This window comes from Neofelis nebulosa, chromosome 12 (genome assembly GCF_028018385.1).
Source record: "Neofelis nebulosa isolate mNeoNeb1 chromosome 12, mNeoNeb1.pri, whole genome shotgun sequence".
NCBI classification, from domain to species: domain Eukaryota; kingdom Metazoa; phylum Chordata; class Mammalia; order Carnivora; family Felidae; genus Neofelis; species Neofelis nebulosa.
In genome coordinates this window covers 14516860-14534006 of record NC_080793.1, presented here as the reverse complement: position 1 = coordinate 14534006, position 17147 = coordinate 14516860, and the positions used below count along the sequence as shown (strand labels likewise).

The window sequence follows — 17147 nt, the reverse complement described above, 5'->3', positions numbered from 1 at the left end:
GAGAGACATACCAAACCAGGCTGCAGTCTTAGCTTCTCTTTGACCCCTCCTCCAGCTATTTGTAATTGATTCTCCATTTTATAAACTCTATAATACTTTATACAGCCTTATCCACACATTCTGATTTTTATTTACACACCATTGTAAATTCTAGACAAAGGCTCAAAGGTACTACATGGGAATAGGTATGACATTAAGTGAAGGACTAATCTGACTTCTGTCCGGTTCTCTCTTCCTCACGGGGTGCTGAGGTAAGACTAGCTGATCAGACAACCAGGCAGATCGTAGACTGGGGAGATGACCTGACAAGGCTAGAGGTAGGCACAGCCAGAGAACAACCAGGTAAGCCACAGCCTAGGAAACACGGCGATTCAAATCCAAGGATGGATGATCTTGTATTTAGGTCCTTGAGAGAACCCAAGTCAAAATGACCCAGCTAAGGCATGCCTGAATCCCTGCCATTACCTAGCAACACTAAACTTGTACACTAGAATAGCTGTTTCTCTAAAGATACAATGCTGGGGAAAGCTCCTTGTGCTCAGTACCACCACTAATGGGCACTTGCTTACCAGTCAATAATTCCCAAGCATACTCTAGGGGTGCCTGGGTGGCTCAGTCGGTTAAGCGTTCGACTTCGGCTCAGGTCATGATCTCGCGGTCTGTGAGATCGAGCCCCGCATCGGGCTCTGTGCTGACAGCCTGGAGCCTGCTTTGGATTCTGTGTCTCCCTCTCTCTCTGACCCTACCCCGTTCATGCTCTGTCTCTGTCTCAAAAATAAATAAAAAATAAAAATTCCCAAGCATACTTTAAGTTCTTAAAGAGCAGCAGGTTCAGACAGCTCCTTGAAAGCGCCACCTGCTGGTAGTAACTTAACCTCATCCCAAAGCAGACTGGAATAATTTGTGCTGTGCTGATGGCCAGTGCTAACACCTAACACCTTCTCCAAGGTAGACTCAGACTTCCCTTTTCTCGTCCCTTCTGAGAACTAGTTTCTTCAGTTCCTGGAGAGAGCAATGCCTACCTTGCCTTCTTATAGGAATCCTGAAATGTGATATCCCTGAGCATTGGAAATCATATAAACATGTAAGGAGTTCTTATGATTATTTTTTTAAGCATCTTATCTCTCCTGCTTTATCAACTTCTTTCTTTCTGCCTGCAAACATGCAGAAGTCTCCATTAATTGGACAAAAAAAAAAAAAGCCAAATATCACAGAACTTTTCAATGGATTTTTCTCCAAAAATCACTGCTAAACCTCTCAAAGGCTTAGTCTGCTCCCTTTTTAGAATTTTCTTTTCCTCCATTTATCCATGGACTCCCCCTCACCAGACTGCTGCACAGATATCTTCATGGAAGTTATTTAGAAAGAAAATAAGGAATGAATAAAATGATTGCTCAGCAGCAGAGGCCACCTGATGTTGGTTGGCATGATTTGGCATTGTTCTCATTTTACACACAAAGACCCTGATGATCAGAAAGGGCTCAAAGGAAGGAAGGGGGCCTAGAATCACACAGAAAGAAGTAGCCAAGGCCACCTGTACAATTTGAGGGTCCCAGTGTAAGATGAAAATGTAGACCTGCTTATTCAAAAAGTAAGAAAAGGTGTGGTATTAAAACATAAAAACCATTTCTTCTGTGGTCTCTTCCTCAACTTGCAATGGTGTTTTTTACTTGCTATTTTTAATGTCATTCTAAGTCAAGCAAAATCAAAGGTTTAAATTAATGGCGTGAATTTTACCATTCATCTTCATTTAGTGCGATGCTAGTTTTAAATGCTAATACAAGGGCCCTTAATTCATATGTAGAATCACCAAGACCACGCAGTTTGTTTTTCAGATCTCATACATTCATGTATACTTTGTTCTTATCAGAACATTGGAAATGCAGTGCAAAACAAACTCAATTGTTATTTTACTTTTTGACATGTGTGTATTCTACCAACACTCTCTACCTTTGCTTACTGAAGAATAAGAAAAGCCTGAATGGAAAAGGAGGTATGGGTTATCCTGTATTTCCCCTTCCTTCTGTGTCATCATATTTAGTTCAAGTCATTGGCTAATAACATGAACAAGAAAGAATATGATGAGTTTCCTCTGTCATTTGTGTTTCTTAGAATGCCATTGTGGTTGTTGTTTGTTTGTTTTTGCATTCAAACCAAGTTCTGGCTCCAAAGGAATACATGGCCTCTAAAGGCTGTCAGCACCCTGCTTGCTGAGTCATAGACATGACATACTTACTTTGTATTCACTTTGAGTCTCCCTAAACTGCATTGTGGGTCCACTGGTATTCTGTGTTCATGGGGTATCGTGAATGCTCTATGTGAATGGGGTGAAAAGGAATGGTGGGCACATGTGTTTGCACATATCTCCTCTGTCCACCTACATGCTCCATTTCCCCATCAGACTTATAAGACACAGGTTCAAAGATATAACTATTAATAAATTCAGAAGTGTGGGCCCTTTTGAGTGCTGGGCCCTCTGTGACCACACAAGCTGCATGTCCACGAAGCCAGCTCTGGAGTAGCAAAGCCAGGAGCAGAGCCATATAGGACTCCAAAGTCTCTTAACATCACATGGAGTCTCTTCAAATAGCACAGGGCAAGTAGCAAAGGGATTGCAACCTGGGAGGAGAATGATAAGGAGGAAGAAGTGTTTGGGAAGATGGTTGTCAAAAGGACACAATAGCTCAGTTACTTTAGGCAGACGTACAGACTGGCATGAGCTAGGAGATATGACCTGGAAGCAAGCCAGCTCCCAAGGGTTGGGACAGACAGTGTCCTAGCTTGTAGATGCTTAGAAAGCATTCCTTTTGGCAGCCAGCATCTACAGAGCACTTTCAAAACGAGGCAAAAGAGAGGCAGCCAGTATCAGGGGTCTAAGAAAGTAATATCTTAACAGGTAGGTCATGTTGGGATGCGTTCCTCAAGAGGCCAGGCAGAAAATCACATTAAGATGGACTATTGGCAAATAGGTAGGACCTACCTAACTATACGGCTGAGGTCAGGGGATGGCCACGATGGAGGCAGGGTCCCTGATCAAGAAACAGACCAGGAGGGGGAGTCATCATTTAATAGGCACAGAGTTTTTGTTACAAATCATGAAAAGGTTTGGGGTATAAATGATATTGATGGTTACACAACATTGTGAATGTATTTAATACCACTGGGTTGTATATTTATGAGTGGTTAAAATAATATTATGTTATATATATTTTACTATAATTTTTTTAAGCTGCAAAGAAAAAAGACCAGGGAGGAGGCAGACATTCAAAGATCAGAATTGAGGCATATATAATATGAGCAAGGAGAAGTAGATGCCAAATCCTATACCACATGTACTCAGCATTTAATAACATCTTGCCTCTAGACCACATAGAATCACTTCTGGGAGTTCTGCACTTTTCCCTTAAGAAAATAAGATCTTGGGGGATGATGGATGTGATCTGGCTGGGGTGAGGGTAGGGCCTCTTAAAAGCTTTTCCCTACTCTGTTAGGGGAGCAAGAAAGGCAGTTCAGTGTGGACATCTCTGGTGGCCTCTTCACTTGCTTGGACAGGTTTCCTCATCTGAGCAGCTACTATGCCAGCTACTGTGGGACAGAACCTGGGGCTGAGACCATAGGGATCTGGGAAAGAGGCAGGGCTAATTCTGCCACATAAGGGGGGGATCCTGTGCACCAAGCCCTGGCACAGGCCATGGGTAAGGGGCACCTTGAGAACTGCTAAGACCATGGTTTGGGCTTGGAATTGTCTCTCAGAATTCCCCAAGGGTCCTTGGAACCCCAGCCCCAGGTGCCACATGGGATCTAGCTTCAAGTGCACTTGGCGAGAAGGCCTGTATTAGCATCCTAGCTCACCCTTTTAAGAATAATGTCCTTCACCCTTGTGAAATTGGTGGAGTGCATCCCAGGTATCCCTGGCTTAGGAATGAAGGATGTGGTGGACAGGGATGGGAATGTTGCAGGGGGTGGCAAGAGGCTGGGATGAGATAGAGAGATGACTGGGCTGTCATTAGGGATGGAGAGAGATGAAGGATGGCTTAATCAGATGGAGAAGTCTGATAGCAGGAATAATCTATAAAGGATGGAGAAGAGAAAGAGAGAAGAGAGAATTGAGATTTAGGCGTGCCTGCAGTCAACCATTCAACAAATGTTCATTGGGCACCTAAAATGTACCAGACAGTGGTTGGGGCAGCAATGCAGAACTAGACAGGATGTTCAAGGAACTTGGGGTCTAGTGTTGAAGACAGACCATCAAATGAACAGTTAAACCAAACTGTGATGAGCATTATGACAGGGGAGCTACACAGGGCCAGAGAAAGAAAATGAGTTTATAATAATTAGAATTAGGTTCTGCTGGGGCGCCTGGGTGGCGCAGTCGGTTGAGCGTCCGACTTCAGCCAGGTCATGATCTTGCAGTCCATGAGTTCGAGCCCCGCGTCAGGCTCTGGGCTGATGGCTCGGAGCCTGGAGCCTGTTTCCGATTCTGTGTCTCCCTCTCTCTCTGCCCCTCCCCCGTTCATGCTCTGTCTCTCTCTGTCCCAAAAATAAATAAACGTTGAAAGAAAAAAAATTAAAAAAAAAAAAAAAAAGAATTAGGTTCTGCTGTATATAACACACAATCAAAATCACTGTTGCCCAAATGAGGTATATGTTTATTTCTCTCTCACATAAAAGAAGTCCAAGGCTGCAATGGCATTTCCATATGTCCTCAGAGGCAGGGGCCGTTATTTTTTTGTTCCACCATGCTATCACCTAGCTTCCATCTTCAGTGTTACCTCATGGTCCATGTTGGCTGCTGGAACTCCAGCCATTGTTTGTAGGATGAGGGCTGCAAAAAGGAAGGCAGAAAAGAGACCCCTCCCTGTTGAATCCACTCGCTTTGAGCAGCCTTCTCCAAAGTCCCATACATACATTTCATTAAGAGACTTGGGAATAGGCTGTGCCCAACTTCAAGGGAAATGAAGGCCAGCTAAAATTCAGGTTTTGATAATAAGGGGGAAAGAAAGAATGAATTCCAGGTTAGTTAGTACTCGCTGACACAAGTGTTTTCATCTTTTGCATTCCATATTCCTGAATATCAAAACATGATGTTGAATTCTAGCAGAACTCCCAAAGATTATTATTTTTGGCAATACAGAGTATTCTTTTGTAATGAAAGGCAGAATTCATAAATATATTTAAATATTTCATTTTAAGACCTTGAGCTTATGGGGGGGGGGGGGCGGAAAGGTGAATTTTTCTGCCAGGAATGTACTCAACTAAGGAGATCTTTTCTCTGGCCATCAGTAGCCAGAGATGAGCAAACCACCACGAAGATACTCAAGGCAAGGGCAAGGACCCGGGGCCAAACAGTACAAATCAGGGTATCAGGTCAAGTTTGGTCAAGCATACCTTGCTATTACAAAATTATCTCAGTTGCAGAAAAAAAGGAAATTTCTATATTGATAACAGTGGTAGGTGGTGTTTGGGAATTTTTCTGTTTTTCTGCTTCAGCAGTCACTTCTTATTGCCATCTCAGTGCCCGCCACCTGAGTCAATGCTAATAACTATGGGCTGAATGAACACTGGCAATGAATTTGTCTCTGAGAGATTCCCTCTTTTTACTTGCTTTAATATAGAATGACTTGAAATCCATAACTTCAAGTTGCCATAGTATTTCAAAGGAGTCAAGGAGCTGAGTACAAACCTGAAGGTTTAGTTATGGTGCCAGAATTTGGGGTTGATGTCTAGGTTTGGATCTCTACTACAGGGCTTGCTCCAGGGCCCGCACTTCTAATAAAAGCATTAGAAATAAATTAGAAATAAAAGTGGGCACCATAAATAAGAGCAATTCACTGCTTTTGATTCATCTGTTTAATAACCTCTTTCTTTTTTTAGGTAACCATTTATTTAGTGGCTTTATAATTAGGACAGCCAATCAAAAGTGAGTGACCCCATTACTGTTTTTAAAATGGAAATCAATTCCCAAGTAAGGTTAAGTGTGCTTTTATTCTACTTGAGGCCTTAATAAAAAGCATAAATAATACACATAAATCTTATGAATGCTGAACTCTGAAGGAAATGAAACTGAGCCTATTCCAATATATGAAGGAAGAAGTTAAGATCTATGTGGAGCCTCTGTCCAAAAGGCAATTAGCTGTCATTGCTGGCAGGTTACTCAAGCCAGTGAGAATTGTTACCAAATAATGCGTCTCATTGAGGCAAATCATGCCACTGAAAAAGACTTCTACCTGAACTTTTCTTAAAATGCTTTTTGAACAAAAGTGAATCCAAATCTATGATTCTCTCAAATAATTAAAGTATTTAGAAGAATATAATTTACGAAGCATCCTTACCATGTCATCCTGTACATTTGTATTTATTTAAACATTCATTCTTGTCCAAGGTGTTTTCACATCCATGATCTCATTTGGGCTTTACAACTCTAAACATGGTGGTTAGGATAAATGTTGAGTTCAGAGAAGCCAGGTGACTTGCTCAGGCTACACAGCCAAGTATGAGCCATTCCTGAGCTCGCATTGAGACCATGCGTTTGTTTGACAGTCGTGCACACGCTCTGGGCAGGCAGGTGCCGAGGATGCAATCATAGAGACAGTCACTGCTGCTCTCAGGGAGGAGCTTCAGTGTGTGGACTCATGAATCAGTCTGCTGGGGTTGGGTCCTGGTTCTGCTACTCACTGTTTGACTTGCACAAATTAATCGCTGTGTGCCTCAGTTTCTCTATCCGTAAAGGGAGAACAAATGAAATATCTACTTCATAGGGTTATGGTGAAAATTAGGTAAATGAATTCTTGCAAAAAGCTTAGGATGGATCTGACCTTGATTAAGTCCTCAGTAAATGTTAGGTCGGATTAGTAGGAGACTCAGACATTAGCTATATAAGCATGCTTATGAGTGTAATGATAGACTTGAGATAAATAGAAAGGAAAGTAACAGTTCTATCAGGGCTTGGGGCTAATAGAAGGTTCCCCAAGAAAATGGCTCTCACTGGAACTCTGAAAGACAAACTGGTGTTAACTATATGGTCATTCCAGACTGAGATTTGGGGTTTTAATTCCTGGATTACATATTCATTTTTAAATATACTGCAACTCTTTTTTTTTTTTTTTTAAGGTTTTTTATTTTATTTTTTATTTATTTTTGAGACAGAGAGAGACAGAGCATGAACGGGGGAGGGGCAGAGAGAGAGGGAGACACAGAATCCGAAACAGGCTCCAGGCTCCGAGCCGTCAGCACAGAGCCCGATGCGGGGCTGGAACTCACGGACCGTGAGATCGTGACCTGAGCTGAAGTCGGATGCTTAACCGACTGAGCCACCCAGGCGCCCCTATACTGCAACTCTTAGTACAATTTATTTAAGACCAATTTGTTGATCTAAAGCATATGGAATCAATTATTTTCTATAGTGAAAAGAGCACAAGCCTAAAAGTCAAAAGACCAAAGTTCTAGGTTTAGGTCTGCCATCAACTCACTGTAAGACTGGGAAGGGTCCTTTAGTCTGCTTCTGGGAATAATTTAGAAGTTCAAAAGAATGTTTTACCTCTAAGCCTACTAGGGTCTGGCTGCAATAAACTGTCCATGGTTTCCCCTTTCCATATGTATGCTGTTTTATCATCATAAAATACTCCAGTCGTTATTTCTACTTGTGAAAATCCTACCCATTCTCTGAGATCCATCCCAAATGTCCAGAGTGATGTGGGGGTGGGACAGAGATGATTTTATCTGCCAATCCTCCTACTTTTACAGAGGAGGGGACTTCCACTGCCCTCCCCACCATTAGCTAGTACAAGAAGACTTCTTTGTTTTGAGGTGAAATTCATATAAAATTGACTATTTTTAAGTGAACAATTCAGTGGTATTCAGTACATTCACAATATTATGCAATTACTACCTTTATCTAATTCCAAAATATTTTCATTGCTCAAAAAAACAAAACGAAACAAAACAAAAAACCCTTACCCATCAGGCAGTTACTCCACATCTCTCTCAGCCCCCAACCCCACCACTGGCAACCACCAGTCTTGTGCTTCTGTGGATTAATTTAAGGAAGACTTCCCTCAACTCCCACCATTCCCAACAAAAATATGACCTTATTCTCACCTAAACTTCCATTCCTTTTCTCTGGTGATACGTTAATTATATACAACTTGAGAGTCTCTCACTCCTTCCCCCTCACCCCAATCCTCCCTGATGTCAGACCCTTTTGCATTAAGGGCGGTGTTCATGCCACATTAAAGTGAATTGTGTGTAGTGGATTTACCATCAGATTTCTCAGCCCTTGACTCTGGTGCCACATATTTACCTACTTACTTAGGAACTTTAGTGTGGGAAACTGTCCCTCTTAATTGACGATTGCCATATTGTTGTCTCCGACCAGGAAACTGTCTTTGTGCACCTGGAGCTGCAGCACATCAGCAACACACAGACCTGTGAGGGGTGACAGCGCACAGAAGCACATTAGGGGGCCCCCAGGGTACTTCTTCTCCAAAATTCTTGTATTTTACTTGGAGGAAGAGAAAAAGACGATATTGAGTTTCCTTTGTTTTCCCCCTGTATTTCTCTCTTCTTCTTGAAAGTTCTACTTAGTGATGCTTATTTCTCGAATCAATTAATACTTAGTCTCCTACCATGGGCCACTGTTCTAGCTAATGCAGATACAATAGTGAACAAGACAGGCAAAATCTTCCCTCTAGTCACGAAGACATAAACAATATGTGATAAACTATCAGGCAGTGACACATATAAAGAAGATAAGGTCCGGTACACAGGTTGGTCAGGGGAAGCCCGGAACCTGTGGCAGAGTGAGCCACGGGGCTATCTGGCGGGCAGGCCTTTGTCTTCAACATTCAAATAATGGCCGTAAACAAAAAGGCCTTATTATGATTATTTGTAAAGTTAAAAAAGTACCCTTTTGGTTATAGGAAAAATCAAACTTATATAAACAGTAGAAAGAATGGCATAATGAACCTCCACGTTCCCACTACCCAGCTCAGTGATTATTATCAACTCATGGCCAGTTTTGTTTCCTCTGTACCCATCTCTCCTGAACTTCCTGAAATATCTTGAAGCAAATCTCAGTATCACGTTATTTTCTCTGTCAATATTTCAGCATATATCTCTCAAAGACAATAACTTCCGTTTTTTTAACCTCACTGTCAAAAACAATGAGAGTTTTTAGTATCATCAAATATCCACTCAGTGTTCACATTTGCACCATTAGTTTGTGAACTTCAGCCACCACCACCACAACAAAACATTAGTAACTTCCATTAGCCTGAGAATCATTTCCTTAAGGCACTGGATAAAAATATTAAGTACACACGCACAACATTTTTTTAGGCACAGTCTGTTCAGCTCCAGGTATAGGCCTGAATGTTCTTAGCTTGCAATGACTGCTAAGACAGGGAAGGATGGCAATGCATCCTGGTGATTCATGTGCACTTTTCCCCCTAACACTTCAATATTTTTGGCCACCATGTAATAGGAGCTGAACACAAGTACATTACTCAGCTGAAAGCAGCCAGCAAATGAGGAACCGAGTACTATGACACAACGTCCATTTGCCCCACATATTTTCATCGGCTCCATTTGGCCATCAGCTTCCCCAGATGTCTACACATTTCTCCATAACTCAGCCACCACAGCCATCCCTCACACAACCTTCTGTTTAGCTACCTTTACTTGTGTTCTTTTTAAAGATTAAGTACTGTATGTACTATAATATTTTCTGTTAGAATTTAATATCTTTGGAACTTTATCAGATTATTGTTCTTTTGTTGCTGTTGTTAGTGCTCTGGTTACAAAATTGCATAGTTGTTTTTTTTTTTTTTTTTTTTAGCGGTCTGTCTCCATCCTATTTTTCAGTGTAGCCAAAGACATTAATACATTATGGAAACCATTTAATGGGTGAAATATTGAATTATAAAAAATGAAATAACATTTTTTTTTAATTTGAGAGAGAGAGAAGGTGTGCACAAATGGGGGTGTGTGAGCTGGGGAAAGGGAGAGAGAGAGAAAAAAAAATCCCAGTAGGCTCCATGGTCAGGCAGAGCCTGATGTGGGACTTGATCTCACAACCCTGGAATCACGACCTGAGCTGAAATCAAGCGTCAGATGCTCAACCAACTGAGCCACCCAGGCACCCTTCAAATAAATATCCTTAAAAATAATTTACAAATGATATTGATTTGCACTGTTACCCATAGTTTGAGGGAAAACTCAGTAATGAGTCCTGTTTTTATCCTCCACCTCAACCTCCCAGCAAATCATAACAGTTTTAGGAAAGTAGGAACTTAAAACTGTGGCTCATATAATGATGGCTTACAAAAACATTAAATGAACAAAATATGTTCAAAAACATATAGATAACTCTTTTTCATACGAGCTTACAATGAGAGTCTAAAATATGCTATTGCCAAAGTTCTGGATAAACTGTCAATAAAATGATAAACATATTGCAATGAATAAACTGCTCCTTAATTCAGTATATCATACTAGCTGTTTACCTTGATTTGAGATGCCAACACCTTGAATTTCCCAGGTAGGTAGAGAATCAGGTAGCGTCAACTCTATCTGATGCCTAGAAAATAAAATATTTCACAGCTATCACACACAGGTGAGCCTTAGTTAACCTGGAACCAATTTAACATGGTCTATTAATCAGAAATGTTTACAGTTTTCACATATGGGCTCTTGAAGCAAATCACAAGAAAACAAAGTTAAATCAGTGACCATAGGTGGGGAGAAAGTCAAGGAAAGAACAAAGGACAACAAGGGACTCCTACATTCTCAGAATGATTGCCTATACACCAATTAAGTTGAAATATATGAAATTGCTATGTGGGTCAAGAATGTTTGGTTACAGGCATATACATATGGTTTGGCATAGATTGAATGTTTGCATTCCCCCCAAAATTCATACATTGAAATATAATCCCCAGTGTGATGGCATTTAGACATGAGATCTTTGGGAAGTGCTCAGGTCATGAGGGTGGAGCCCTCATGAACTGAATTAGTGTCCTTACAGAAGAGGTCCTGGGGAATTCCCTCATTCCTTCTGTCATGGCTATCCGTGAACCAGAAAGTGGGCTCTCACTGAACATTAAATCTGCCAGTGCCTTGATCTTGGACTTTTCAGCCTCCATAACTATGAGAAATAAATGTCTTGTTTATAAGCCACCCAGTCAGTGGTTTTCTGTTATAGCAGCCCAGATGGATTAAGACATGGTTCAACATACTCCCATGTTTTGTTTTCATTGCCCTACTTTTATAAACTGAAAGGGCTGTGATAAGTTATCAAATTAAAATTATATTATTTTCAGTGAACTCTACTTTTAAGAAAAGTAGAGTAATCAAAAACAATGGAAACAAAAAGGAATTTTCAGAATATCAAAGTCCATTTAGTCTAAACAGTACATTTCCTAAGTGCCTATCATGTGCATGGCACAGTCCTAAGACTAAATACAGGGATAAGTAACAAGCTGTCTGCCTCAAATAACTTATTCTAGAAGAGGAGAGAAATATGTAAACAAATACATGATCACAGAGGTAATAAGGGCTTCAATACAAGCATGTACAAACTACAGTAAGAATGCAGAGAGGTAAGTATTTAATTCTTTGGGGGCCACTTTCTGGTGAACCCAGTGTCTGAGTTGGTTGTCAAATGTGAAATGCCTTTTGTTAGGAGTGGAGGGTTAAGAAAGAGGATTTCCAGGAAAAGGTAAGAAAACTGCACAGACCAAGTACTGCTGGAGCACAGAGGGCACAATAAAGGATAGTGGCAAGGGCTTCTGGGAGATGGGCTGGAGCCATTGGCAAGAGCAGTGGATGAGAGGGTCTTAATCTACATTGATTTTGCCTGATGGGTCATGGAGAAATGGTTTTAGGTGGGGAAATGGCATGATCAGATTTGGATTTTAACATAATCACACGGGTGGCTGTGCTTAGAGAGTGAATCAGAGAAGTGGATAGAGCTGGAATCAGGGAGAGTAAAGGAGGCTGTTGGGCATCAGGCAAGTCATGATAACTGAAGAAAAACTGATCATTTCTCAAACCTTATGGATAATCGGTTATTTACAGCGTGTGTTTATAATACAAGGAAAATGTTGCCTTCTCTTATTTGTTATGTAGATAAACAGCATTGGAATACACACCTAAATGGATGATATACATTGTTGGTGTGTTTGTTACACACCAGAGTCTGTTTAGAAGTACTGAAACAACTACACAGAAGTATAATGCCCGGATATCACCCCAAACTACATGCTCAGTATAAGTTCAAGGTAAGTGAAATGGCATTCTTCTACAAAGATCAGTGCTCAGTTAACCCTGCTACTGAGGGAAAAACCAGCCCAATAGCCAACCAAATTAACCTTGATCAAATGTCAGTGCTATCTTTAGTAATCAAAGAAACCCTCTGAAGATTGACAGACCACTTATATATCATATTTGAATAATTTTTAAAATTCCCAAGGAAAAGACAATAAAATCTTAGAATACCTTTTAGAGACATGATGTACTTCCCATAACCCGTTTTCTAAAAAAATGCTTCTTTCAAACATTATTGGGTACCTGCTTGATGGCTCTAAATTAAAAATATGAAAACACAGGGTAAACATAACATACAATAGAGTTACATGTTAAAGCATGATGGCTAACTTTAAATTAAATATTTTAATGAATTTGATCAAACATTTAATTTTTGTAATATCAAAATAGGAAAATAAAATCCTCGATTTAAGGTGTCTAATATGCATTACATGCAAAAAGCAAAATACAGAATGGTAACCTCCCATAGGTATAAAACAAAATGTTATACAGAGATACAGCTACAGGTGTAGACATAAATATTTATATAGGCAGAGAAAATTTCTGGAAAGATAAAAAATTTTAAACAATGGCAATGTTTAATGTTTAGAAAGCAGGTAGTACAGGGGTCAGGAATTTTTACCTTGTACTTCACACTCTTCTATTAAAGTATTGTTTTTGTAATGAAAACTAGTGCAAATTTTTAATAAAAGGGTAAAGAAGGATGTGCCAAAGCAAATCAACAAAAGGCAAGAAAGGATATAAAGAAACAATAAGGAAGCATATTCAATAGAAAATATAAGAGAACATGAATAAGTATAAACTCAACAAACTTGAGTGGGCTTAAAACATCTCATTAAAAGTTAGACATTCTCAAAACAGGTTAAGAAAAGAAAACTTATCTAGAAACAGATTTAAAAGCTATACAACAGCACCAAGTGATAGAGAAAAGTTTAAAATAAAGGGATAGAAAACCATATACAGGCCAAATACTGACAAAAGATAAGCTAGTAGTTAAATAATAACTTCTGATAAAACAGAATTCAGAACAATTTAAATGGGGTAAAAAAATATTTTATGTGGATAGAGTTACATTTTGCTAAAAAGAAGAGGTAGGCATAAACTACGTAAGAACACAGCTTTGAAGTACATACAGCAAAAACTGTAAAAAATACAAGGAGACACCTGAATCAATAATTCATATGAAAAATAAATGTAGTTAACTTACAAAGTTAGAAAAAGAACAATAAAACAAAAAAAAAGTAGAAGGTAGAGATTAATGGACCATATAAAACAGAAAACAATTATAGACGTAATCAACAAAACTAAAAAATTGTTTCTTTAAAAAGATCAATATAATAGAGAAAGCTCTGGCAAGTTTGAGAAGAAAAGAGGACATGAATTAACATGGAAGGCATTATGCTAAGTAAAATAAGCCAGGCTAAGAAGGACAAATATCATATGATTCCACTCATAAATGAAATCTAAACAAAACAAAAACAAAACAGTAAGCAAACAAAAAGCAGGATCAGACCTATAAACACAGAGAACAAACTGATGGTTGCCAGAGGGAAAGGAAGTAAGGAGTTAGAAAAAAATGGGTGAAGGGGAGAGGGAGGTACAGGCCTCTCCAGACAGGCAATGAATAAGTCATGGGAACACAAGGCAGAACATAAGGAAAACAGTCAACTGACAGAGCTTTTTTTAATGTTTATTCTTAAATATTTTGTTGATTTTCCTCTAAATTTTATTATTTGGCTTTTTTAAGCCTATAGGTTATATTACTTTCATATATTTTTTAACTAATAAAAATATTTCAATCATATGCATTCATAAGTTTAGAAAGATTTCCCAGCAATATCACTATTATTGAAGATTTAAGATAAGTTTTATATTTTAAAATATTTTTCAGAGCTTACTTGTTTATATACTTTTATAAGTTCATGGAAAGGCACAAAGAAGTTATTTTTTTAAATAAAGTTATTTAACAAGGAAAAAAATTGTAAGTATGAGAGGTAATAGATGTTAACTGAACTTACTGTGGTAAACATTTCACAATATATACATAATCCAAATGATTACGTTGTACACCTTAAACTTACACAATGTTATATGCCCATTATATCTCAATAAAATTGGAAAAAAACTAAAAATAAAAAATTTAAAAAATAATTTAAAAGTTACTGACTTTTTAAAGTACCAGATTAAACAAACATTGCAATATTTTTCTTAATTATGATCATGCCTTAACTTGCATGATCTGCACAGTAGGGCAGTTAAGTAGAATTCAGATGAAACCAAGGAAAATAGGTGGAAAAGGTTATTAAAATTAAACAAAATTGTAATAAGTTGTACTCATCAGGATTTTCCACGAAACCATGTGAAATTGAAGTAAAGGAAACTCTTTTCTGTATACACTTACTGGGATTTCTTCTACTTCTAAAATTTCTTATTGGTTATGCTTTGTGGCAGAATCAATAATGATATTTTGATTCTTCAAAGTCTCCTATTGTCTTTTTGCAAGATTTTAAGTATCATGTGTGGTCAATGATGTGTGTACAAAATGAGTATCACAGAATCATTCAGTCAAATATTGCCATTTCACAAACTAGCTCTTAGAGGATAAATAACGACCTGCAAACGCAACACACTGAGTTAGTGAGAAAGCTGGTCAGTGGGACTAGTGGGACTAGTGGTATCCAAACTAGTATTATTGCCACTGACCACTCTGTTTTTTTCAAGCCAAACTGGCAGGAGTTCATACTTCATCTTTCCTACATTAAGCCAAATTTGGAAGTACTTCTTCCAATGGCAGCACAGACTCTGCTTGGCACCCTCTTACTGTACTGCACACAAAACAGGAGCGCTTACACATACCATGCCTTCCAATCATTACATGGATGTAAGACGTCTCCTCCCGCAGTTTACTTGCCAGCTCACAACACTGAGAGAAAGCTCTGGAACAACGTGGGCCAAGGGTAATCTTTGCAGCTCTCTGCTCACAGCTCTCCTCGCTTTTAAAGGCTCCGTCATAACAGCACTTCTGGATCAATGGGTGTTTGAACGTGGATGCTGAGATAATACAACTGCTCTTAGTCAAGTACAGATTCAAAGTCTTGGGGCTAGACTTACAGGCTCTGGTTCATCTTCCTCCCTGGTACCCCCGGCTCCACCCCCTCCAGCACCAATGGTCAACCAGCCCCTGCTGGAACAGCTATCAGAATGGGAAGCTGCTTCCTCTCCAGGCAACCTGTTCCATTTCAGAGAGCTCTAATTGCTGAAAAACTCTTCCTGACATCTTCTAAATCAAACTCTCACTCCTATTTCTTTATAGGTACTCATAGAATTAATCCTCTTGTGCAGCAAAAGTCACATAACCACCACTTCCTTGAATATTTGAAGACAGTCATCATGACTACCTAAATCTCATCCTTTCTCCAGTAAACATCCCTGAGGCTTTTTTATTTGGACCATGTTTTCACAGGATATGGTTTCAAAGCCCTTGTACAGTCACTCTCCCCTGGACACGCACTTGGCCAAGAAGGTCAAGCCAGCCAGCACAAAGTCTGAGTGAGTGAATAGAAGAGTAAGAACTTTCACTGAGGTTGTCCTCCTGTTTTCTCAAGAACCTCTGAAAGGGACCTTAGACTTGGTCATGTCTTCTCTGTCATTTAGAAAGGAAGAAATAATAGTACAGATAGGGGAAGAGACTTGTCCCAGTGGGTGTAGCTGCTAAGAGGCAGGGCCGGGGCTGGAGCTAAGAGGCACATCATGTAGTGAAAAGGCCACTGGGCCACAGAATAGAAGGTCTGACACTTGTGGCTGCCCCACCTCTTCCAGTCATCTGGACTTTGCAACACAGTTCAGTTTTCAGAAACTCATTTTGCCATCATTAAATGATTATAGTTTCTGCCTAGCCTCGGTCAGAGTGTGGCTTTGGTGAGAAAGAGCTTTAAAAAGAATAAAGCACCGGGGCACCTGGGTGGCTCATTTGGTTAAGTATCTGACTTCAGCTCAGATCATGATCTCGCGGTTCGTGGGTTTGAGCCCTGCATCAGGCTGTGTGCTGACAGCTCGGAGACTGGAGCCTACTTTGGATTCTGTGTCTCCCCCTCTCTTTACCCCTCCCCCTCTCACTCATTATCTCTCTCTCTATCTCTCTCTCTCTCTCTCACTCAAAAATAAATAGGCATCAAAAAATTTAAAGCAATAAAAAATAAAAAGAATAAAGCATTAAACATTAGTTCCTCCTAAGCTAAGTGCTTTAGCTGTACGATCTCATTCAATTCTCCTAAGAGCAGAGCAGAAAGAAATTATCTCCATTTAACTTGGCAAAGATCACTTAGCTGTAAGTAGTAAGCTGAGACCCAAACCTGGTCTCTAATTCTAAAAACATTGTTTTATGTGATGCCTTCTAAATATGCTTTTGTGGCAAATCCCTGCTGGAAATGGGGGGGGGCGCTTTATAATAATATTATTATCATCATTATTCTACTAATAATATTATCGTCATTATTATTAATGACATATACTAATGACAATATTATCATTGTTATTATTAAAGCACAATATCTGTAACTCCTTGACATTATTGATAGTATAACTGAAATATGAGTGCTATATTAAAATCAGTTCTTTCACACGCATCTTCCAAGTGACCCGGACAGGTTCTGAACATCCAAAGGATAGAAGTAGTGCCCAGCAGAGCACAGCAGTCACTAGTGTAGTGGGCTCTGCTGTCAATCTGACCTGTGCCACTCACTATCCCAAGATGTTGGACATGTTACTTATTATTAAATTCTCTGGGCCTTGATGATTTCATCTGGAAAATGGAGGTAATAAGA

The 17147-nt window shown here is 39.5% G+C and overlaps 1 protein-coding gene across 2 annotated transcripts in view; it reads right to left on the bottom strand.

Moving 5' to 3' along the window:
* Nucleotides 1–4628: 4628 nt before the first annotated feature.
* Nucleotides 4629–17147, bottom strand: part of LOC131491409 (complement C5-like) — a 43276-nt gene continuing 30757 nt past the window's right edge. For both annotated transcript variants that reach the window (XM_058694326.1, XM_058694327.1), the window contains 5 exons: nt 15181–15375; nt 12496–12580; nt 10503–10576; nt 8308–8424; nt 4629–4825 (listed from right to left, as the gene is read on the bottom strand). In XM_058694326.1, coding sequence (XP_058550309.1) covers nt 8339–8424; nt 10503–10576; nt 12496–12580; nt 15181–15375 — 440 coding nt within the window. In that variant the 3' untranslated portion in view covers nt 4629–4825; nt 8308–8338. The remainder of the gene's footprint in view (nt 4826–8307; nt 8425–10502; nt 10577–12495; nt 12581–15180; nt 15376–17147) is intronic.